Genomic DNA, 25217 nt, shown 5'->3' on the forward strand with positions numbered 1-25217 from the left:
TTTGCAAAGCAGAAAACCTGTATCCATGGATACAAACTCTTTAAGATCACTAAAATCATTTCACAAAGAAATCTTGAAGAGGTAAATAATAATTCTCTCTTATTTACAGAGAATCCAAGGTAGGAAGGTGTATGATTCTTCATGAAGATGCACCTGGTCTCAAACCTTGTCATCTTGGTCTGTAAATTCCTATCATTGACATTTGTGTCTTCCTTTTACAAGGCATCTCCACACCTTCCCATTTTCAGTTAATTCTTAGAGGGGTCCTCAGAATCCATTTCTGTAATGGGCTGAGAGGCTGTGCATTGTACTAATTGGGAACCAAGATTCTGGGGTCAGACTATTTGATTGGAATCTCTTCTCTACTTTGTAGCTGTGTGACCTGAGCAAGTTGTTTTACCCTCTCTGAGCTTCAGTTACCCCATAGAGGGCTATAGGATTATACGAGATGATACATGTAAGGAATCTAGCACAGTACCTAGCTCAAAGGCCTAGTAAATACTAGACACAATTTGTATTTATTACCAACTAAACACCTAAAGGAATTTTAATTGCATTTGCTTCACCAGTTTTTCTTTTCATGCTCAATCCAGTCAGGATAGTTTTTGGTTTGGAGGTTTTTTCTCCCTCCCCATCTCTTTTCATCACTCTCCTCAACCCAGGAAAAGATGACCGTGAAACAACCATTTGAAATGAGGTCTGCTTTGCGCTGCTCCATTGGGAAGAGGCTTTGATCACCAGCCGTGCTGTGGGGGTGTGGCCTTGCCTGCATAAGAGGCCTCTGTGAAGCTTTTGATAGTTTCAAAAAGAGAAGCCAAAGGGCAGCTTCTGGCTTCCTGGAACATGTGTATAAATGGACCTATGCCTGTGCCCAGTGCCCTGAGGGCCACCCCTCTTCCCAGGGCCAGAGCAGGCTGGGAGGGCACAACACACATGCCCTGAGCATTCTGGTGGCTCAAAAGCATGGTGCTTCTCTGCGACTCCTATTAGAGTGGGCTGCCCCCAGCGTGTGGAGGAAGAGGGCTGCAAGAGCCTCCGTGAGCATGTAGCAGTGCACATGGAGGGGGGTCATGAGGGCAGGGCCTCCTCCGAGGAGCCAGCCCTAGCAGTATTATGCAAGGGACCTCTTGGAATTGCCAGCCTGGCCCTGGCTGACTGGAAGATCACCTTGCAAGTGGGCGGACGCCAGCCTGACAGATGGCCTGGGCCGCTAACAGCACAGCCCACGTTAGCTGAGTGTGTTCCCTGAAGGCAAGTAGCCCAACCAGGATGTCAGGGAGGCTATCCAGGGGAAAGGCGCAGGCTGCAAAATGGGTTCCCCAAGCTCTGCTTGACCTCTGCACTCTGGCCTTCAGTGTTCTCTCTGAAGGGGAAAAGACCAGCTCTCCTCTTTCACCTGAAAGCAAATCACTGGCTGATGTATACCCTGGACTATATATGACTGCCCCTCAGAAAACTGGCCAAATGTTTCATCAAATAAACCAGCTACTGCAAAGTTAAAAAGGGTAATAATATAGCATAGCCTACTAGGGAAATTTGTTCAGAAACCCTGCGACTTCTATAGAGAATTAAGAAAATGTTGAACTTTCAAATTTTATGATTTCATGTCCTTTATGACCACAGACCTCTTACCATGTTCTTTTTAAAGCATAAATCCTTTTCATAAGAGTTAGAAAGTAAATGTATAACATTTTTCTTCCTTAAGCTCAGAATAGAGTCTGGGGAAATTTAATGTTCCAGGATTCAGCCTGTGAGTATGTGATAAGGATTCATGGAGAGAAGCCTTTTAACTCAAAACAAAATCTGTTTGCAGCTATTGTTCAGCTGATATAAAGTATCTGGTTACTGGGCATGTTGCATAATGCATGATAGTGTAAACCAACCATTTTAAGTGCTGACACTGAACTCCTTGATAAGGATGAAGACTGAAGTAATTTGTTAATTTTTTTTTTTAGAAATCCTCTGAAACAATGCTTCTCAAGGCTGAATGATTCAACACTTTAGAACTGAGATGCCGCTGAGGGTGTGTGTGTGCGTGCTCATGCTGATAAGAATTCTGGAAGGAAACAGGAAAAAACCATGTCATGTCCTCTTTAAGAGCTAGAAAAGCTGTCAGAAGAATTAAGATTAAACCTCATGAGAGTCTGTGGGTGTGGAAAGTCACCAGCTACCTAATATTAACATAGCTTGCAACAGAACGCTGTTGCTAGAAATAGGACAGTCACATCACTACCACTAAGCAATTTGCATCCGGCAGACCAGCCCCTGGATTCCTCCTGGCTCCTGCTGCTCTCTGGGTATTGCGTTTCTGGAAGCTTTCAGGCGGCCTTGGGACGTGGCTGTCTGCTTTCACCATGAATTCTTCCTGAAAGAGGAAGCAGCAAGGAGAAGAACATCTGCTTTGTTTTCAGGAAAGTGGTCAAGCTACAAGCAAATCTCTAGGCATCTGAGGAATTGTGAAGCTTCTAGATTTCATGTGGTTGCTGACAGGGAGGGGCAAATAAGGATCTTTGTGATCTCCTCATCATGGATAATCTGTTGCCTCAGTCAAGATTCTCTTATTTCAAAAAATATCCTATCCATGCAATTAGAAAATATTTATCGATGCTGAGAAACCAAAAAGAAGAAGAACAGGTACCGTTTTGTTTATTTTACCTTTAAGGCTAATGGGGGTTTGCTTCTGGGTGTTGCTTTTATGTCACTTGGTGATTTAGTTTCTGCTAATTTACCTGTTTGTAGGCACAAGTCGGCATTTGCTTTCAGCTGTTCAGACTTGGCAGAGGAGCAAACAGGCATGTGGGGGATTTATTTGAACTTGGAACATTTGGATCCCGAGATTAAGCTCAAGTTCTGTAATAAAACCTTGTGCTTTCTTTTTTTCAGAATAGCTAAACTACTCTGAATTAAATTGTGTAGATTCCTTGATAATTTTCTAGGGCCTCAAATACAAATTTTAAAACTGTTAATATTTTGACAGACAATAATATCAGGCCCCAGAAATATACTCAGCTTTTTGTATTTATTTATGTCTAGGTTAATATCACCAGGATTTGCCAAACAAAGAAACATTTCGTAGACTGTAAGTGTGATAGCCTTAAACAGATCACTAATTGTGAGAATCTTTCAGAGTAATTAGTCACTTTTTTGATAGAAGTTAGAGGACAGAGCACTGCTGATTTTAGTCTTTTTAGCCAATCAAAAGTACTTCTAGCAGTAGACTCTAGCATGTGGGAGTTTAAACATAAAAAACAAAAGAAAAACAAAAAAAAACTGCTAAAATGTTTGATCATTTCTTTTTAAAAACCATGCATTCATTTTACTGTTTTGAGATTTATATTATTCTATCCCTTATAATCTATGAAAGAGCATTTCCTAAAACTGTTTTTCTGAATCATACCAAATTATAAGAAGAAATAGCTATGTTTGATCCACTTAAATCTAGTTTAGGAAAAAGGATGGTAGTGGTAAAGGACAAATGTGTAGCCACATCAAAGACCCAAAACAGTCATAAATTGTGTGTGTTTCATGCTAGTAACTAGAACTGCAAAACCTCATGGGAGACAGGAACAGTGTCCTGTATTTGAACAAGATGCCCTACTTAATAAAACACTTCCAAGATGAGAAAGCAAAAGTCAGCAGACAGAAAATCCTCTAATGACAAGTTTCCCCAAAAGTCGATGCATAATTCAGAAAAATAAGAATTATTATTACTGTTTGAGGGGAAACTGCTCTTATGCAGTTCCTTTAATGATTTTACAAGTGCTGGAAATTCAGACTGTGCTAACTATGGGGGTTAGGCTGGTCTAGATTATCTCTTATTTAGGCAAGGTGTTGGCATTACAAGGATATCTCTTGGTTTCCAAGTCTCAGTATATGCTTGCTTTTTAAGTGGAAAGCCAGAGACACAAGTGCTGTTTCTGGGTTGGCCACATTGGCTAAGTCCACACCCACAGGCTTCTTCAGGCCTTATGAGCCGGGGAGGGGAGGGAGAGGAGGCTAAAAGGATGGGGCTGGAACTGTGGAATGTGGATTAGGTAATTGCCACTCCCTTTTCTCAGTATTTGTAAATTTTCAGAGATGTGGCTATATTGCTTGTACATTTTATTTTTTTTAAGTTTATTTTTTAAATGCTACAAAATACATTCAGAGGACTATTAGAATTTAATAGGATCCTCTGTCTTGGGCTGAGTGGACGGTCCCCTCCCCAGTTGACAACCATTTGGGATGACCTGAAATAGCGACGAGCATTGTGCTGATTTCTTAACTCACTATATAGACTAATGGAGACAGTAAGAAAAATAACATATTCAGTTCCTTTCTGAAACCAATTAACAGCTCTGCAGCATAAGGTCTCACAGAATTAGAGAAATGAGGTCAAAGTCGGTCATGGCTAACCTTGGAAAGCTCATTGGAAAGTTAGAAAGGAGGTTGCTAATGTGTATAGTTTTAGGACCTTCATTAGCTATCTCTAATCCTTATATTCCCATAAGATGGATGCTCAATACAAAGCTGAGGGAAGGCAGACTTTCAGACTGTAAGAGGCCTTGCCCAAGGCCACCAGCCAGCAAGTGCTGAAGGCATATTGAAACGCGAGTTGCTTGGCTTTAAACTGATCCGTTTTACCGTGCTTGATCTCTTAACGACCTAGTGACAGCAACACAGCTTATACTGCCCTGAGGTGGCTTCATCAACTTGAATCTCTTCTTCCATGTATCCTACAGATGAGGGATCAGAACATAGAGGATGACTAATAGACAAGAACTTGGGGGATGACCTGGTGCCTTCCTGTCTCTTGAACAGAAAGACTTCTTTCTGAACAAGAAATAAGATTTAAGAGCTGACCTGACAGGTCTTGCCTATTTAATGGTAAATTTACTTAGGAGAAGGAGAGTGATCTTGGGGGCCAGAGGGCACGTACAATAGCTATACATAAATAAGCTTTTTGGAATTAGACCCTTGAACCAGTGTAATATTATCTTCCAACAAAATTAATACACATAATTTTTTTTTGCTATCTCTCCATATTCTTGTTATCTGAAAATGCAACCATGTTACCATCATACATATATGATGTCCTCATATATAAATACGAATACAAATGTTGACCTAGCAAAGACTGACCGTCATGCTCACAACGCTCTGCTTTGTCATCTTGTTTTGTGGAATTCTTTTGATGATTAGGCAAGTTTTTAATATATATTGTGTGTGGAGCATTTTCATAGGTGATGAGGATCAGGTGTAGTATACCCCTTCTGTGATGTTTACAGTCTTAATTAGTAGAAAGAGATGTTCTCAAGTGTTTATAATGAGGCAAAAATCATACACTGCTGTCATAGCAAGTATTTTGTGGCTCAAGACCTGCCCTGATTAGTTTAAAATGAGAGAATGGTCTTTGGGGGGTCAGGGGTTATGTATAATATCTATACTGTGGTTACAGATTAGAGCCGAATTTTGTTTTGAAGGCTGTTCTAAAGTTTCTCTTCAGTGGCTTAAAGAAAGTTTTCCAGTTAAACAGGATCACTGAAGTTTTATTTCTTGCTTTGTTTCTTAGTAAATGCCAACCTCAGTGGTGGGTTGTTAAATAAATATTTGGATTTAATTTGAACCCTAGAAACTTAGTTTGTCATTTTGGCTCTTATGTCTGCTCTGAATGACAGTATAAAAATTAAGGTGTCCCCTCAGATGCCCCCAAAAAGCTCTGTTGAGATTTGGAACACGGCATAGGGTTTTGAGTTGCTGATGCAGGCTTTCCTCTCTAGGTAAAATGATAGAAACTTCCATACAGCTTGGTTTAAGAAATATTAAGAATATTTAGCTTCTTAAGTAAGTGTGTTATTATATTTTGATAGTATACCAAAGTTATCCATTTTTAAAAGCCTCCAAAAAAATTCATGAAATGCTACTGGTACTTCAAATGACATCTCAGGGGAAAACTAAAGCCATTTGCCCCTTGTCCTTGTGCTTGGGTAGAGAAAAAGTTTTAATGCTTTAGAGGCAGGAAGAAAAGATGATCCTTTGTAGAATTTAAGGTAGAGGTCAGAGACTCTACCCCATTTCTGTAGAGGAATTTGCATGATTGTATACAAAGCAACACTGATAGTTAAATTAAGCAACATTGACAGTTAAATTGCTGTGATAGTATGAAACTGAACCTTAATATTTGGGAGTATTAAATATGACATTAAAAGTTGAACTAGTTTATCATGGTAAATGCAACAGTCTCTATCTGAAGGGAGAAATTTAAAAAGAGAGCTGTTTATTCACCAAATAAAAAGTCTCCAATAGTTTTCATGCCTCAGTCTGTTTGGGCTGCTGTAATAAAATATCATACACTTATAAACAGCAGAAGTTTATTTCTCACAGTTCTGGAGGCTGAAAGTACAAGATCCAGGTGCCAGCCAATCTGGTATCTGGTGAGCCCCGCTTCCCGCATTCAGATGCTGACTTCTAAGCTGTGTCCTCACATAGCAGACAGGAGGGAGCTATGCAGCTTCTCTTTTATAAGGTCACTAATGCCATTCATATGGGCTCTCTTCTCATGACCTGTCATCTACCAAAGGCCCCTCTCCTAATTCGATCACATTGGGGTTAGGATTTCAGCATACAGACTTGGGGGACACAAACACGTGTGTCTGCAGCACTAAATAGCCTATAAACACCCAAGGACAGCGATTGATGGCTTGTATGAAGATGAACGTTTTTCTGGTCACGGCGCACACGCTCATACTCTGTCTCTCTCCCAATCCTGTCTTCTCTGAGAGAATGTACTACCATCCATCCTGCTACTCAGGCAGAAACCTAGAAGTCATCTCCAGCACTTTCTGCTCCCTCAGTCAGTATCTAATTTATCAGCAATCCTTTCAGTCTTATCCCCAAGTATGCCCCAATTCAGAGAAGGCAATGGCACCCTACTCCAGTACTCTTGCCTGGAAAATCCCATGGATGGAGGAGCCTGGTAGGTTGCAGTCCATGGGGTCGCTAAGAGTTGGACATGACTTAGTGTCTTCACTTTCACTTTTCTCTTTCATGCATTGGAGAAGGAAATGGCAACCCACTCCAGTATTCTTGCCTGGAGAATCCCAGAAACAGGGGAGCCTTGTGGGCTGCCATCTATGGGGTTGCACAGAGTCAGACACGACTGAAGCGACTTAGCAGCAGCAGCAGCAGCAGCAGCAGCAGCAGCAGCATGCCCCCAGTTGTTCAATCTACTTCTCTGTCTTGCCACCCTAGCCCAGGAGGCCAGTTCCCTTCTTATCTGAAATATTGCGACAGCTGTCTCATTGGTCTCCCTCCAGCCACTGCTCTCCTGTCTAATGGGTTCTTCTCACTGCAGTTAGGGGGTCTTCCAGAGATAAACTGACCGTGAAACTCCCCGCTTCACCACGCTGCCAGCCCCCATGTGCTTTCCTGCTGTGTGCCTGCCTTTGGTCTCTGCACCCCAACTCCAGTCTCCTTCTCCTCTCTCTGGATCCCTGTCATATCCTGGTTAGGCCTTTGTCCCAACTGTTACTCACTATCCTCCCATAGTTAATACCTACTCTCCCTTCAGGTGTTAATTCAATATGAGGTCCCTGAGGGCAGCCTTTTCTGACTCTCTTACCTTGTCCCCTCTTCTCAGCATGTATTACTTTGGAGGCACCTTATAGCTCTCTGTTGCTGTGCTCATCTCAGTAGCGATTGAGCACCTATTTTGGAGGCCACTTGCTTCCCAGTATGTCCTGGAGGGCAAATAAAGTGCCGGTTGCCTGGAAGACACTAAGAACTCATTTGTGGAATTGGTTCCCAGGGGCTGGGTGGTGAGGGTGGCAGTGGGGAGGGGTCTAGGCAGATAATGAATGCTATTCTGAGGTGTTGGAAGGAATCCTGAATGTTAGGCTCTGTGAGGCAGACATGTAAGGGCTGATTGTTCTGTGTATGTACTTGTTCCTTGTGTGTTTCACAAGACACATAGGGCCAATTTGTGAAGAAAAATGGAGGTGGTATTTGGGAGGTCCCAGAGAAAATAACCATCACTAATGAGTAGAACTGTAGGGAGAGTTGGGATACAATAATAAGGATGAACTTTCTGAAAAAGTGAGGCTAAACAATGGGCCACCCTCCTTGTGACCCTCCTTGAGAGATAGTGTAGTGATGGTTTCTGCATCATGAAAGAGAAGATTGAATGATACATGAGGCCCATTTCAGCCCCAATATTCTGTTAAAGTGAATAGAAAGATGATTCAGACCGCTTAGGAATGAAGGTGACTCGTGCAAAATGCTGGGATCCAGCATGGCTGGGAGAAATATCAGTAACTTCAGATATGCAGATGACACCATCCTAATGGCAGAAAGTGAAGAGGAACTAAAGAACCTCTTGATGAAGGTGAAAAGAGGAGAGTGAAAAAGCTGGCCTAAAACTCAACATTTAAAAAACCTAGATCATGGCATCCGGTCCCATCATTTCATTTCATGGCAAATAGATGGGGAAACAATGGAAACAGTGACAGACTTTATTTTCTTGGGCTCCAAAATCACTGCAGATGGTGACTGCAGCCATGAAATTAAAAAACCCTTGCTCCTTGGAAGAAAAGCTATAACAAACCTAGATAGCATATTAAAAAGCAGAGACCTTTGCCAACAAAGGTCCAAATTGTCCAAGCTATGGTTTTTCCAGTAGTCGTGTATGGATGTGAGAGTTGGTTCATAAAGAAGGCTGAGTACCGAAGAATTGATGCTTTCAAACTGTGGTTTTGGAGAAGACTCTTGAGAGTCCTTTGGACAGCAAGGAGCTCAAACCAGTCAATCCTAAAGGAAATCAACCCTGAATATGCATTGGAAGGACTGATGCTGAGGCTGAAGCTCCAATACTTTGGCCACCTGATATGAAGAGCTGACTCACTGGAAAAGATCCTGATGCTGGGAAAGACAAAAGGCAGGAGGAGAAGAGGGTGACAGAGGATGAGATGGTTGGATGGCATCACTGACTCAATGGACATGAGTTTGGGCAGACTCCAGGAGATAGTGGAGGACAGGGAAGCCTAGCGTGCTGCAGTTCATGGGGCTGCAAAGGGTTGGACACGACTGAGCGACTGAACAAAAACAAGGAACAAAGAAGACGTAGGTACACAAGCTAGAGTTCATTTGTTTAACTCAGTGGTAAATACTCCACAGTCTGAGCATGTCACTCTGAAATCAAAACCCGAAGAAAACAGAATCCAACATCTTTGGAGATTCATGTAGCGTGTAATCCTCCATTAAGGAAGGGAAATAAAGCTACACCTAGAAAACAGCTCAGATGAAAAGCTTATGCACCAGTGACTAGCTTTTCTGAGCCTGATCCACCACTGAACTACCTGCACCCATAGTTTTACAGGTTTTATAACCTCTTCAGTATAAATAAATAACTAAGTATACTTCTGCAGTCATTGATGAATGGGTACATGGAAAAATTTTAGGTTATTGTGTGACATTTTAACCACTTTCCCCCCTTGATATCAAGCCTCTTTTACTTTCTTTTTTTTTTCTGCATTTAGTGCTAACAATCAGTTGCTTATTATGGTCTCTTTGGAAGGTGTTCCCCTCTTCTTGTCCATATTGCTGTAGCTGTGAAGTTTTAGACATGCCTGGGAAACACCTGGACCCTGAGTTAACTTCTGAGCTACTTATAATATTGTCATATGCTTCTAAACTTTCCTAATCTACTGTGCTCAGATGTCTTTGAACCATAGGATGAAATGGATAAACACCAAATCCTTTGCTTTTGAAAAAAATCACATTAACTCATATATGAAACCCTTTTTTTTTAAACTATAATGTAGCTTTTTTATGCAGATTCCTAAATTTGCTACCCTATCCCACTTCTCAGACAGTTTGTAACATTTTATTTGCTAACTTTTGTTCAGAATGGAAGATGACATATTTTCTCACCTTGTACAAATAGTTTCGTGCCTTAGCAGAAAAAGAAATGAGCTTCCCACATATGTTGTACAGCTCATAGTGTGCTGTGAAGAGAGCAGGAAAAATGTTGAAATTATCTCTTTCCTGTGCATCCTAAAGGTAGCTATTAGTAAGATTATTTCAAGAAATACAACTTGGATTATTCATTCAAGAATACGGAATTTATGGATGTCCCTGGTGGTCCAGTGGCTAAGATTCCAGGCTCCCACTGCAGGGGGTCCAGGTTCCATGCCTGGTCAGGGAACTAAGATCCAGCTTTCCCTGTGTTACAGCCAAAAAGTTAAAAACAAAAAACAAAAAAACACAAGAAATTAAAAATTTTTACTAAATGTCTTATGTGCCAGGCACTTAGCAATATATTTTATATATGTTGTCATTTAATCTTCATAATAATCTTATAAAATTGGTGGTATTATCCCCACTTTATGAGTGAGAAAACTGAGGTTTCAAGAGGTAAGGTTAGGGGTAGCATATAGTTGGCACATAGCTTACACATGATGGCAGGAAGATGTCAGCTCCAGGTTTGCCTGTTTGACTCCACAGTCTGGTTCACTGCCTCATACTGAGATACCTCCATCGGTAAGGTCCCTTTCTCCCGTTCTTTCCCTTGCCTCTTCCTTTCTTTTTGTCCTTTTTCTCCTGGTGTTTTCTCTCATTAATTAAGAATAAAGGAGTTAAAAAATACAACCATCATAACTACCGTGTAGGGAAGACACATTAAATCCCTTTAGGTAGAGATCTATGTTTTTGAAAGATTTGAAGTTTAGTCAATTTGGGGAAACTTCTCTTAAGAAAAAGAATACAAAATTATAGTATTTTTTTTTCTTTATTTTTTTCTTTTTATTATTATTATTTTTTTAATTTTATTTTATTTTTAAACTTTACATAATTGTATTAGTTTTGCCAAATATCAAAATGAATCCACCACAGGTATACATGTGTTCCCCATCCTGAACACTCCTCCCTCCTCCCTCCCCATACCATCCCTCTGGGTCATCCCAGTGCACTAGCCCCAAGCATCCAGTATCGTGCATCGAACCTGGACTGGCATCTCGTTTCATACATGCTATTTTACATGTTTCAATGCCATTCTCCCAAATCTTCCCACCCTCTCCCTCTCCCACAGAGTCCATAAGACTGTTCTATACATCAGTGGCTCTTTTGCTGTCTCGTACACAGGGTTATTGTTACCATCTTTCTAAATTCCATATATATGCGTTAGTTTACTGTATTGGTGTTTTTCCTTCTGGCTTACTTCACTCTGTATAATAGGCTCCAGTTTCATCCACCTCATTAGAACTGATTCAAATGTATTCTTTTTAATGGCTGAGTAATACTCCATTGTGTATATGTACCACAGCTTTCTTATCCATTCATCTGCTGATGGACATCTAGGTTGCTTCCATGTCATGGCTATTATAAACAGTGCTGCGATGAACATTGGGGTGCATGTGTCTCTTTCTCTTCTGGTTTCCTCTGTGTGTATGCCCAGCAGTGGGATTGCTGGATCATAAGGCAGTTCTATTTCCAGTTTTTTAAGGAATCTCCACACTGTTCTCCATAGTGGCTGTACTAGTTTGCATTTTCTCCACACCCTCTCCAGCACAAAATTATAGTATTAAATTGGATATAAAGTGAAGACTTAGAATGGAATAAGAAACCTCAATGAATTACAGATTTGGGTGACAAATATAAGAAACATCACAAAATCTAAAAAAAAAAAAAACAACGCATTTTTGCTAATTCATGGATGCATCCTAAGGTGTTTTGTTCCTACATTTTTAGACTACAGAGTCTTTGATCACCACTTCATGTGAAAATGGTTTTCTAATATTTTCTATTGCTAAAGCTGAAACTCCAGTACTTTGGCCACCTCATGCGTTGACTTATTGGAAAAGACTCTGATGCTGGGAGGGATTGGGGGCAGGAGGAAAAGGGGACGACAGAGGATGAGATGGCAGGATGGCATCACTGACTCGATGGACGTGAGTTTGAGTGAACTCCGGGAGTTGGTGATGGACAGGGAGGCCTGGCGTGCTGCAATTCATGGGGTCGCAAAGAGTCAAACACGGCTGAGCGACTGAACTGAACTGAATATTTTCTAAAGAGCTCATCAAAAGATAATTCAGATACTCCTAACATGGTTAATTTATATTTGGTTTTTATTAGAGTCTAGAAAAGTTCTAGTGACTAGTTTCTGGCTCTGTTTCTCCTTTACCACCATACACTTCAGGTGCTGGGCACCACTGGACACACTTAGGTGAAGATTTCAGGTCTTGTGATTTAGGATTATACGTGGTGGGAATATTCCTAGACGTCCTACCAAGACAGCTAGTGATAACTTAACCATACACAGACATGACTACAAACCACACTTATATGTCATGAAATCCAAATGCAATCTAAATGTCTCCTCATCTCAACTTCCTTTAAGCCAGATTCAGAATTTTGGCTTGAGGGCCCCTCACTTGCAGATGTACCTTTTAAGGTCCTAAAAGAAATGCTAGGTCTCATGGTTTGGTAAAATTTACCAAAGATACTTTAACTGCAAATGACTTTAGACCACTCTTTTCGCTGACTTTTCTCCCTTCACATGTCTCCTATCATAGCACTGGAGCAGCCAAGGCCAAAATTCTGAAGGGAGAAAAGTCAGCAAAAAGAGTGGTCTAAAGTCATTTGCAGTTAAAATATCTTTTGTAAATTTTACCAAACAGGCAAAAGAAACAAAATAGTGTTTGCTACAATATGCAAGAGTACATGCCATAGGGTGGCTTCCAAAGTAATGGATGAGGTCCTGTTCTGAACAGCCTGAGCTCCCCAAACCATTGAATGAGGCAAAGGATATTCTTTCAGTGTATTTTGTACTATAGTAAATAGTACCATGGAGATGAAGATGTTCTGGAACTGCTCAAACTCAAAGATTTCCTCACCCCCACCCCCATTTATATTTGCAAAAGTCATTATTTGTAATGGGGTTATATGCAAATGCAATAGATCTCAAAACTCCCAAATTGGTCTAATTAATATTAAAAACACCCTTTGCTATCCTTCCAAGCAGGCCAGTTAATACACATAGAGAAAGAACATGTTATTGCTGTTAGATGACACAGTAGAAAAATTATAGCAACACTAAAGAAAGTCTTTAAGATTTCATTGAGATGTAATCAAGCTTTTGTAAACTCACTTTTATATGCAGTTATAACATAGTTGCTCTAATTTGTATCTGGATAAAATCACCTTTATGTTGGGTCTCTTTACTGAAGTGTTCTCACTGGTAATGTATTTGAACACCTAGCTTTCTTGGGTCTTGGGTATGTTTTCCTTCTAGTGGAAAACTCTTGACTCATCTTACTCCTTTTCCTTTGTTCTAAATGAGTAACTGTTCTTATACTTGTGTCCTGTACCATTAAGCTTATTATAATATTTACCACTAAACTAGAGTATGGCTTATAAGTACACCTTAAAATAAATATATTATCATTTTTTTTACTGCTAATATAATCTTTGTTTTTATCAGAATGATTTTGGTAATCCATTGTGAACAATATTATTAACAGATCATATTATTGAAGTATTTTGGTCTTATATAATGAGTACATAGTTTATTGTTTAAAGTGATTGATTAGTGTAAAATCCTATTTCACCAAAGCTGAAAAATTACACTTTTGCTCTGGACCCACCATATAATTTCTGTATAATGTACTTACATTTTTTTATAACCTCTGAAATGCTACATAGTTTTTGTTGCTGTTGTTTTGTTTTTGAGGGATGAAACTATTTCTCTGACGAACACACCATTTCAAGAGTAATGGCATTTTTTATTTATGAAGCTTCCTCCACTTTCATTTAACTGGTGTTGCTAAAACCTGATACAGCTGGTCAAAGAAGCATTGTTCCAGAGGTCTTCAAACCTGAAATAGGAGAACAAAGGTTGACTTCATAGCTGAGAACACAACCGTAGCTCCACTGCCGCTGCACTGCACTTTTGTTCTCTTCCATACGAAAGTTCCATCGCTATACAGATGCGACGCTCCGCCTTACTTAAAAGGGGAGAAGAAGAATCTCTTCATGGTCTTAGTGCCCTTTCCCTTAGTCTTTTAAAATAACTGGTCTTAAGCCAACAGGTAACTACTCAAAGTTCAAAGCCATATATGATTTAAGAATGCTGGAGGAGGTTTATGGATTTCCCTGGCGGTCTAGTGGTTAAGATTCTGAGCTTCCACTGAAGGGAGCTCAGTTTTGATCCCTGGTTGGGGTACTGTAGCTTTCCTGGTGGCTTAGACGGTAAAGCGTCTGCCTACAATGCGGGAGACCCGGGTTCGATCCCTGGGTCGGGAAGATCCTCTGGAGAAGGAAATGGCACCCCACTCCAGTACTCTTGCCTGGAAAATCCCATGGACGAGGAGCCTGGTAGACTACAGTCTATGGGGTCACAAAGAGTCAGACACGACTGAGCGACTTCACTTTCACTTTGGGGTACTAAGGTCCTGCATGCCACATCGCTAAAAAAAAAAAAAAGAATGCTGGAGGAGGTTTAAAATTCAGATATACATTCTCAGCTGTTCTTTGGAATTGAGGACTTTTTTACACAAAAGTTTTATATTTCTTGTATATCAGTGCTTAAACCGGAAGTAATTAATATAATACAGACTGCAGGGCCCTACCCACACAGTTGCTAATTCAGCAGGTCTGAGGCAGAGCCCCAAATTTGCATTTCTGAGAAGTTCTAAGGTGACAAGGACCATAGTTTGAGAACTACTGATATAGATCATTTGATGATATGTATTTCCAAAATCAAGGTTGACAGGGATTGCTCTACTTTTTCAAGAACAGCACACGTGCGCTTTAGAAGATGGAGAGTCATTGCTAAAGCCAGGGGGATAGTGATGATGACTTACAGCTTCACAGGTTCCTGTTGAACATCTCCAGCTACAGTTGTCCCAACCCTACTAGTATGATACAATACTTTAATGCAAGAAATCATTAAACAGTGTCTTTGTCTTATTCCTATAAGAATATAATTGAAAATACATTGTATCTATAGTTCTTTTGTAGCTGTTTACTGACTGAACTGATAGAGCAACTGACAACTTTAATTGTTGGTTTAAAGTGCAGAATATAGAAAAGGTATAATAGTTGTTATGTCCTCCATGCTATCTAAAGCCATTATGAGGTCTTAGCATTTAAAAATGTATCTCTCAGTTTTTTCGTTGCCCCTACTCTGGTAAATATGTAAATATAATTATAAATACTAAGGACAAAGGAACATTTTACAAGTTGGAAAGATGAAATTAGTATTCCTAATACTATTTAGTGCCTCTAGTTTAGATCCTTAGAACACATGCTTAAAATGTTGGTTTTCCAATAAAGCATGTTAATGAACATGTCTTAATTACTTATTGAATAATCTCTCTAAAATGCCTATTTGTGATTATTATAAGATAACATTCTTATTTTAATAGTAATTTTCAACTCTGAGAAGATAAATCCAAGGAATTCTAAAACATCTTCTACTTGGAGCATGGTTTCCCATTGATGGTGTCTGAAGGTTAAATAAGAACAAATGAATAAATGTGGACAATGACCAAGAATGTTCTAGAATCAAGTCCCTATTAATGCATTCTTGAATGTCACCAAATGAGCTATGAAAGTGAAAGTGTTCGCCGCTCAGTCATGTCCGACTCTTTGCAACCCCATGGACTGTACTCTTCCAGGCTCCTCTGTTCATGGGAATTATCCAACAAGAATAGTGGAGTGGGTTGCAATGCCCTTCTCCAGGGGATCTTCCCAACCTAGGGATATAATCTGAGTCTCCTGCATTGCAGGCAGATTCTTTACTGACTGAACCACCAGGGAAGCCCCTGGTGCAGATATTCTAGGCTCAGGATTAATGGGCTTGAAAGATGCCAATGATTTAATGAAACAAAATGATAAAAGATAATTCAATAAACAGGATATCTTCTTCTGTATTTCTAATGGTCACTGTGGAATTTTTAAGGAAACTGAAGCCAAGATGGATATTTGGCTCCTGACTTTGACATTAAATAGTGAGAAATTCTTTATACAAGGAGCTTCACTTATGAGTCTCAGACTTGTCAGCTATAAAAAACAATAGAGCTAGTCTGCTCACATCGTAGGGTTGTGAGGATTAAATTTAATAATGTACATGAAGTGTTATGTCGACTGAAAAACACTAAACAGATGTGTAGTTTTGGTGGCTGTTCAGTGAAAATTGATTCTAATTTTCTTAAAAGTAATTTAAATTCTCTAATCAAATGTGCAATGTTGGCATCTTTACCTTGGCAGCACTTTTCCAGGATTCAAATGAGCGGTTTAATCATGTAAATTAGTTCAGTTCAGTTCAGTTTCTAGAAGTATCCGACTCTTTGCAACCCCATGGACTGTAGCACACCAGGCTTCCCTGTTCACCACCAACTCCCAGAGTTTAATCAAACCCAGGTCTATCAAGTCGGTGATGCCATCCAACCATCTCATCCTCTGTCCTCCCCTTCTTCTCATGCCTTCAATCTTTCCCAGCATCAGGGTCTTTTCAAATGAGTCAGTTCTTAGCATCAGGTGGCCAAAGGATTGGAGTTTCAGCTTCAGCATCAGTCCTTCCAATGAATATTCAGGACTGATTTCCTTTAGGGTGGACTGGTTGGATCTCCTTGGGGTCCAAGGGACTCTCAAGAGTCTTCTCCAACACCACAGTTCAAAAGCATCAATTCTTTGGCTCTCAGCTTTCTTTATAGTCCAATTCTCACATCCATACATGACTACTGGAAAAACCATAGCTTTGACTAGATGGACCTTTGTGGCAAAGTAATGTCTCTGCTTTTTAATATGCTGTCTAGGTTGGTCACAGCTTTTCTTCCAAGGAGCAAGGTCCTTTTAATTTTATGGCTGCAATCACCATCTGCAGTGATTTTGGAGCCCCCCAAAATAAAGTCTCTCACTGTTTCCATTGTTTCCCCATTGACTGGCCATGAAGTGATGGGACCAGATTCCATGATCTTAGTTTTCTGAATGTTGAGTTTTAAGCCATCAAGAGGCTCTTTAGTTCTTCTTCACTTTCTGCCATAAGGGTGGTATCATCTGCATATCTGAGGTTATTGGTATTTCTCCCAGCAATCTTGATTCCAGCCAGTGCTTCATCCAGCCCAGCGTTTCTCATGATGTACTCTTATATAAGTTAAATAAGCAGGGAGACAATATACAGCCTTGACGTATTCCTTTCCCGATTTGAAACCAGTCTGTTGTTCCATGTCCAGTTCTAAGTGTTGCTTCCTGACCTGCATACAGATTTCTCAGGAGGCAGGTCAGGTGATCTGGTATTCCCGTCTCTTTGAGAATTTTCCAGTTTGTTGTGATCCACACAAAGGCTTTGGCTTAGTCAATAAAGCAGAAATAGATGTTTTTCTGGAACTCTCTTGCTTTTTTGATGATCCAATAGATGTTGGCAATTTGATCTCTGGTTCCTCTGCCTTTCTAAATCAAGTTTGAACATTTGGAAGTTCATGGTTCATGTATTGTTAAAGCCTGACTTGTAGAATGTTGAGTTTTACTTTGCTAGTGTGTGAAATGAGTGCAATTGTGTGGTAGTTTGAACATTCTTTGGCATTGCCTTTCTTTGAGATTGGAATGAAAACTGACATTTTCCAGTCCTGTGGCCACTGCTGAGTTTTCCAAATTTGCTGGCATATTGAGTGCAGCACTTTCACAGCATCATCTTTCAGGATTTGAAATAGCTCAACTGGAATTCCATCACTTCCTCTATCTTTGTTCACAGTGATGCTTCCTAAGACCCACTTGACTTTGCATTCCAGGATGTCTGGCTCTAGGTGAAGTGCCGGGGACCAGCAGGTAAGGGATATGGAAGTGAAGGATCACATCCTGTGGTTATATGGGTCATGAAGAACTTTTTTGTATAGTTCTGTGTATTTGTGCCACTTATTAATATGTTCTGCTTCTGTTAGGTGCATACCATTTCTGTCCTTTATTGTTCCCATCTTTGCATGAAACGTTCCCTTGGTATCTCTAACTTTCTGGAAGAGATCTCTAGTCTTTCCCATTCTACTGTTTTCCTGTATTTCTTTGCATTGATCATTGAGGAAGGCTTTCTTATGTCTCCTTGCTATTCTTTGGAACTCTGTATTCAAATGGGTGTATCTTTCCATTTCTCCTTTGCCTGTTGCTTCTCTTCTTTTCTCAGCTTTTTGTAAGGGCTCATCAGACAACCATTTTGCCTTTTGCATTTCTTTTTCTTGGGGATGGTCTTGATCACTGCCTCCTCTACCATGTCACGAAGCTCCGTCCATAGTTCTTCAAGCACTCTGTCCATCAGATCTAATTCTTTGAATCCTGTTTGTCACTTCCACTGTATAATCATAAGGGATTTGATTTAGGTCATATCTGAGTGGTCTAGTGGTTTTCCCTATGTTTTTAACTTTAAGTCTGAATTCTGAAACAAGGAGTTCAGGATCTGAGCCACAGTCAGCTCCCGGTCTTGTTTTTGCTGATTGTATAGAGCTTCTCCATCTTTTGTGGCAAAGAATATAATCAATCTGATTTCAGTATAGACCATCTGGTGATATCCATGTATAGAGTCTTCTCTTGTGTTTTTGGAAGAGGGCTTTTTAAACTAAAGAAGAATACAAATAGATTTTTTTAAATGTCACAGCTTTTTAACTTTTAATTTTATACTTTGAGTCATAAAATGTAAAAAAGATGGTGTCCAGACCTTAAAGTAATAAATATCTTTTTCAAGATTTTTTTTTCAAGTGTGTGAAAAAAAAAATGACTGTCATACTTTAAGAAGGTGTAAACTTAATTTTTAACAATTTTCTAGTAGAATCTCTCACTTAGTAGTCATTAGTTGAAGAATTACCCAGGAAGAAGTCTATATTAGAACACACAACTACATTAAAAAAATAAAAATTCTAAGATATAATGTTTCCAAATATAATGTGTAGCTGCATAATATTAAAATACTCCTAACCAGTAATAAGAAAAACTTCCCAAAGCAGTTTCTAGAATCAACAGCTATTTTAAAACTTTCTATGCTAGTATGGAAATCTGTTAAAAAAACAGATGTCACTCTCTTGTTCAGTGGTTTTTACTTACATCTTATTCTGTAACTTCCTATTAATTAACACTGCCTTTAGCATTTTAAGTAATTTATTTAACATTTTATCATTTAAATATGTCATATGATATTGAAATTTTAAAAACTTGTATAGGAGCAGCCTCAGAGAAGGCAATGGCACCCCACTCCAGTACTCTTGCCTGGAAAATCCCATGGGCAGAGGAGCCTGGGAGGCTGCAGTCCATGGGGTTACGTAGAGTCGGACACGACTGAGCGACTTCACTTTGACTTTTCACTTTCATGCATTGGAGAAGGAAATGGCAACCCACTCCAGTATTCTTGCCTGGAGAATCCCAGGGACAGGGGAGCCTGGTGGGCTGTCGTCTATGGGGTCGCACAGAGTCTGACACGACTGAAGCGACTTAGCAGCAGCAGCAGCATAGGAGCAGCCTAAGCATCAACCAACTAACTTTTAACCTACTTATTTAAAGTAAAGTATGTTTTCTCATTTAGCTTCCCAGGTGGCACTAGTGGTAAAGAATCCACCTGCCAAAGTAGGAGATGTAGGAGACATGGGTTTGATCCCTGGTTTGGGAAGATCCTCTGGAGGAGGGCATGGCCACCCACTCCAGTATTCTTGCTTGGAGGATTCCATGGACAGAGGAGCCTGGCAGGCTACAGTCCATGGGATCGCAAAAAGTTGGACAGTACTAAAGTGACTTAGCTTGCACAAGCATAAATGACTATCTTTTAACTTGTGTATATGAGGTAAACTATTGTTTCTCATTTAAGATTCTATAAATTAGGATGTTTCTAGCTGAAAGTAGCTGAAAATGTTTATTATCTTGTAGTAATGGAAGTCTTGTGGTAGGACAGGCTCCAGGGTTGGCTGATTGATAGCTTGATTATGCATTAAAGGTCTTGACTTCCTTGGTATTGGCTTTTCCATGAAGAAGAGTGGTAATAAGAAGGTTATAGTACTTCCAAGCATTCAGAATCATGGGGGAAAGAGGAAGGCTTGTTAAGTCATTTATTGCTGAGCCCAATCCCCAGAATTTCTGATCCAGTAGGTCTCAGTTCAGTCACTTAGTCATGTCCGACTCTTTGTGACCCCATGGACTGCAGCACACTAGGCCTCCCTGTCCATCACCAACTCCCAGAGTTTACTCAATGGACTCACTGAGTCAATGGACATGAGTCAGTGATGCCATCCAACCACCTTATCCTCTGTCCTCCCCTTCTCCTCCTGCCTTCAATCTTTCCCAGCATCAGGGTCTTTTCAAATGAGTCAGTTCTTAGCATCAGGTGGCCAAAGGATTGGAGTTTCAGCTTCAGTATCAGTCCTTCCAATGAATAATCAGGACTGATTCCTTTAGGATGGACTGGTTAGATCTCCTTGCAGTCCAAGGGACTCTCAAGAGTCTTCTCCAACACCACAGTTCAAAAGCATCAATTCTTTGGTGTTCAGCTTTCTTTATAGTCCAACTCTTACATCCATACATGACTACTGGAAAAACCTACACTTTGACTAGACGGACCTTTGTTGGCAAAGTAATGTCTCTGCTTTTTAATATGCTGTCTAGGTTGGTCAGAACTTTTCTTCCAAGGAGCAAGCATCTTAATTTCATGGCTGCAGTCACCATCTGCAGTGATTTGCGAGCCCAAAAATATAAAGTCTGTTGCTGTTTCCACTGTTTCCTCATCTATTGGCCATGAAGTGATGAGACCATATGCCATGATCTTAGTTTTCTGAATGTTGAGCTTTAAGTCAACTTTTTCACTCTCCACTTTCACTTTCATCAAGAAGCTCTTTAGTTCTTCTTCACTTTCTGCCATAAGGGTGGTATCATCTGCATATCTGAGGTTATTGGTATTTCTCCCAGCAATCTTGATTCCAGCTTGTGCTTCATCCAGCCCAGCGTTTCTCATGATGTACTCTTATATAAGTTAAATAAGCAGGGAGACAATATACAGCCTTGACATATTCCTTTCCTGATTTGAAACCAGTCTGTTGTTCCATGTCCAGTTCTAAGTGTTGCTTCCTGACCTGCATACAGATTTCTCAGGAGGCAGGTCAGGTGATCTGGTATACCCATCTCTTTAAAAATTTTTCAGTTTGTTGTGATCCACACAGTCAAAGGCTTTGGCATGGTCAATAAAGCAGAAGTAGATGTTTTTCTGGAACTCTCTTGAGTTTTCAATGATCCAGTGGATGTTGGCAATTTGATCTCTGGTTCCTCTGCTTTTTCTAAATCTAGCTTGAACATCTGGAATTTCACGGTTCACGTAGTGTTGAAGCCTAGCTTGGAGAATTTTGAGCATTACTAGTAGGTCTGGGTAGGTTCTAAAAATCTGCATTTCTTATAACTCTACAAGTGATGCTGAAACTGCTGGTAGGTGGATGCTTGAGGATCACTGTAACACTCAATACAAGATGTACTTTATCATTTGGAGTAGAACAAAGCTCTTTTTACTCTCCTCATAGTGCCTGATGCCATTTCTAGTTTGTCAGCTCACTGTTAAATATTTTGTTAGGTTGGTGCAAATGTAATTGCAGTTTCAGACTGTGAATTTTAAATAATTTAAACTAGTCTCAAATGCATCTTTATTAGTCAAAATAGGAATAATTACAATTCACAAATTTCTGCCAGACAAAATAAGTTTGTTTATTCCCAGAGCATAAAAACTGTGCTTTGGAATTTAACTCTTGGAAAGCATTTTCTGCCTCCTGATGGTTCTGGAAAAATCTTTGCTGCAAGAAGTTGTCAAGATGCTTGAAGAAGTGGTAGTCGGTTGACAAAAGGTCTGGTGAATATGGCAGATGAGGCCAAACTTCATATCCCAATTCCTTCAACTTTTGAAGCATTGGCTGTGCGATATGCGGTCAGGCTTTGTCATGGAGAATTGGGCACTTTCTGTTGACCAATGCCAGTTGCAGGTGTTGCAGTTTTCAGTGCATCTCATCAATTTGCTGGGCTTCCCTGGTGGCTCAGGTGGTAAAGAATCTGCCTGCAAGACAGGAGACTCAGTTTCGATCCCGGGGTCAGGAAGCTCCCTGGAGAAGGGAATGGCCACCCACTCCAGTAGTCTTTCTTGGAGAATCCCCGTGGACAGAGGAGCCTGGAGGGCTTTGGTCCATGTGGTCACACAGAGTTGGACATGACGGAGCGACTAACACTTTCACTCTCACTTTCCATCAATTTGCTGAGCATATGCCTCAGATATAATGGTTTCACCAGGATTTAGAAAGCTGTAGTGGATCAGACTGGCAGCAGACCAACAAAGAGTGACCATGACTCTTTTTTGGGTGTATGTTTGGCTTTGGGAAGTGGTTTGAAGTTTCTTCTTGGTCCATCCACTGAGCTGTTCATAACCAGTTGCTGTATAAAATCCACTTTTCATCGCACATCAAGATCTGATTGAGAAATGGTTCATTGTTGTTGTGTAGACGATTTTTTTGATTTGCAGTCAGCTCATGAGGCACCCACTTATGGAGCTTTTTCACCTTTCCAGTTTGCTTCAAATACTGAATGACCATAGAATGGTTGATATCGAGTTCTTAGGTAGGTTCTTGTGTAGTTGTAAGGGGATCAGCTTTGATGATACTCTCAGTTGGTTGTTGTCAACTTCCAATCACCCACCACTGCTGTGCTCCTCATCTTCAAGGCTTTTGTCTCCTTTGCAAGTTATTGAACCACCACTGCACTGTATGTTCATTAGCAGTTCCTGGGCCAAAGGCACTGTTGATGTTGTGAGTTGTCTCTGCTGCTTTACAACCCATTTTGAACCTGAGTAAGAAAATCACTCAAATTTGCTTTTTGTCCAATGTCCTTTCCCTAGTCTAAAATAAAGATAAAGTAAACAGCAAATAATAATGAGGAAATTAGCAAAAACAAAATAAAGTGAGAAATGTGCATTAAAATGATGTATAACAAAACCACATTTATTCAAGAATGTATTTCAATATCAAATGGCAAAGTTCAATAATGCAAAACCTCAATTACTCTGCACCAACCTAGTAGAGTGGACCACTGCCCAGTACTCCCAGTAGTTGTGAAGTATGTTTCTCAGAAAATAGTTTGGGTCTCAACTATTTGAACTGAGGACTGGTAGGATTGGTTCAAGCCACCAGTTTGCACTTCAGTTTACTTGTTCCTGTCTTGTAGAGAGCTCTTTTTCTTTCTAGAATCCACATTTTCCTAATCTCCCAAATAAAGGGGGATAATTTGGCAATGTTAAATTATTTAAAATACCTTCTCAAAGAGGCTACATGATCATTGTCTTTTATAATGAAAAAAGCAAAAATAAAGTTGTCTGAGCTTATACTGTAAGTGCTGCTAATCTAATTTTCCATCTGATCTTTATTTTTTTAAATATTTAAATATTTATTTTACTGCATTAGTTGTGGCACATGGGATCTTGGTTGCCCCATGTGGTATATTTCATTGCATTGCCCAAGCTCCAGAATATGTGGGCTAAGTAGTTGCAGCATGGCATGTGGGATCTTCATTCCCTGTCCAGGGATCTAACCCATGAAGGTGGATTCTTAGCCACTGGGCTACCAGGAAAGTCCCTGGTCTTTATTTGTAGTGATGGATTTTCTAACCTGAAGTTTTTACGCTTTAAAAGTTTGCTTGTGTTGTTAAAGCTTCTTCCTGCCAATTGGCAATTCTTCTCCTCTATCACCCATCTTGCACCATCCCTTTGGTGTGGGTCCTCCATTTCATGTAGGATGCTCAACAGAAACATGGTCTGTTTGTTTGATTGTCCTAGGCTAACCTTCAGCATCTTCATAAAGCTTTGGGAAATTTCTGGGCTGTGGATTTCTCTTTCATTTATTATCATAATGGCATTTGGGTGCCTTTTTTCTCATTTGTTCTCCCAATGGGAAGCACAGTGGAGGGAAATAATGTCTGTGGGTGGCCTGGAAAGACAGGGGACAAATTCAGGCAAAGATGCAAGCTTTGCAAAAGTATTTAACTTCTAGAAAATGGTTGGGTAGAAAACTTTATGTGTAAAATGAATCATTTTGGAGGTCTGAAGAAATGCAGCCTTTCCTGAAGCTTTCTCAGATTCCAGTGTGTAGCAGAGTAAAGAGAAATTGAAGGTGTTACTGATGTGAAATTGAGGAAGCTTTTAAATGGAGGGGGGAGGTCTAGGCTATTACTGCCAACACAGCAGGGGGCTATTAGACACACTACGGAATCTGTCCAATAATTTCAACTACTTATGACATCCAACCCATAAGCAAGGCTTTCAAAGCTAGTAGGAGGTATTGGCCAATAGCAATTTAAATTTCTTGGGTTTCCTAAGTCCTAAGGCTTACACCTCATCTCTGAGTCATCTTTTCCAAGAATTAAGAGTAGATGCCATGGATCTAAGGAAATAACTGAAGGGTAGATATCTCTAAGGAATTAACTGAAGACTGTATTGAGAATTCGAGTGTTCTTGGCTTTGTCAGGCATTGATATGCATGCCATTAGAATCTAAAGCACAAGCTCACCTGAAATTTGCTACTTGCACAAAGGAAGCCACCTCAACATTGATATTTTTTAATTTCAAATGGTTCAGATCAGATCAGATCAGATCAGTCGCTCAGTCGTGTCCGACTCTTTGGGACCCCATGAATCGCAGCACGCCAGGCCTCCCTATCCATCACCAACTCCCGGAGTTCACTCAGACTCATGTCCATCCAGTCAGTGATGCCATCCAGCCATCTCATCGTCTGTCGTCCCCTTCTCCTCCTGCCCCCAATCCCTCCCAGCATCAGAGTCTTTTCCAATGAGTCAACTCTTCGCATGAGGTGGCCAAAGTACTGGAGTTTCAGCTTTAGCATCATTCCTTCCAAAGAAATCCCAGGGCTGATCTCCTTCAGAATGGACTGGTTGGATCTCCTTCAAATGGTTACCTGAGTTCAAAATCCAAGTGTGAAATTTCATCTGTTCTGGGCAGTACTCAATACTTAATACCCATGTTAATGATTAGTACCTCTTTCATTCAGATCAAGTTGTCCTAGCTAACCCTTTTGTGGTTTGGAGATGTGAGTTCATTTTTAAACCTTTGAAAATCCATGTTGTTTTTTTTTTTTTCTTTAAAGGAAAGCAGAGACTCATGTTTTTGTTTGTTCATAGAAAACAAGTAGCAAAGTAACAGTGGGATTATGTTTATTTATTCAACAGTGAAATTTTTTTATGAT

At 40.1% G+C, this 25217-nt stretch overlaps 1 protein-coding gene across 5 annotated transcripts in view; it reads left to right on the top strand.

The window, feature by feature from the left end:
- The first annotated feature begins 1899 nt into the window (after positions 1 to 1899).
- ATP2C1 (ATPase secretory pathway Ca2+ transporting 1) overlaps positions 1900 to 25217 on the top strand; it is a 155113-nt gene continuing 131795 nt past the window's right edge. For 4 of the 5 annotated variants that reach the window (XR_015143403.1, XR_015143424.1, XM_086343712.1 and 1 more), the window contains exon 1: positions 1900 to 2634. Coding sequence is in view for 2 of the 5 variants with exons in the window: in XM_086343712.1 (XP_086199838.1) it covers positions 2527 to 2634 (108 nt within the window). In the remaining 3 variants the exon portion in view is untranslated. The remainder of the gene's footprint in view (positions 2635 to 25217) is intronic. The other variant, XR_015143454.1, reaches the window with a different exon arrangement.

Source organism: Bos grunniens, chromosome 1 (assembly GCF_055505025.1).
Source record: "Bos grunniens cultivar Pamir isolate PY7600 chromosome 1, Bosgru_T2T1.0, whole genome shotgun sequence".
Lineage (NCBI taxonomy): Eukaryota > Metazoa > Chordata > Mammalia > Artiodactyla > Bovidae > Bos > Bos grunniens.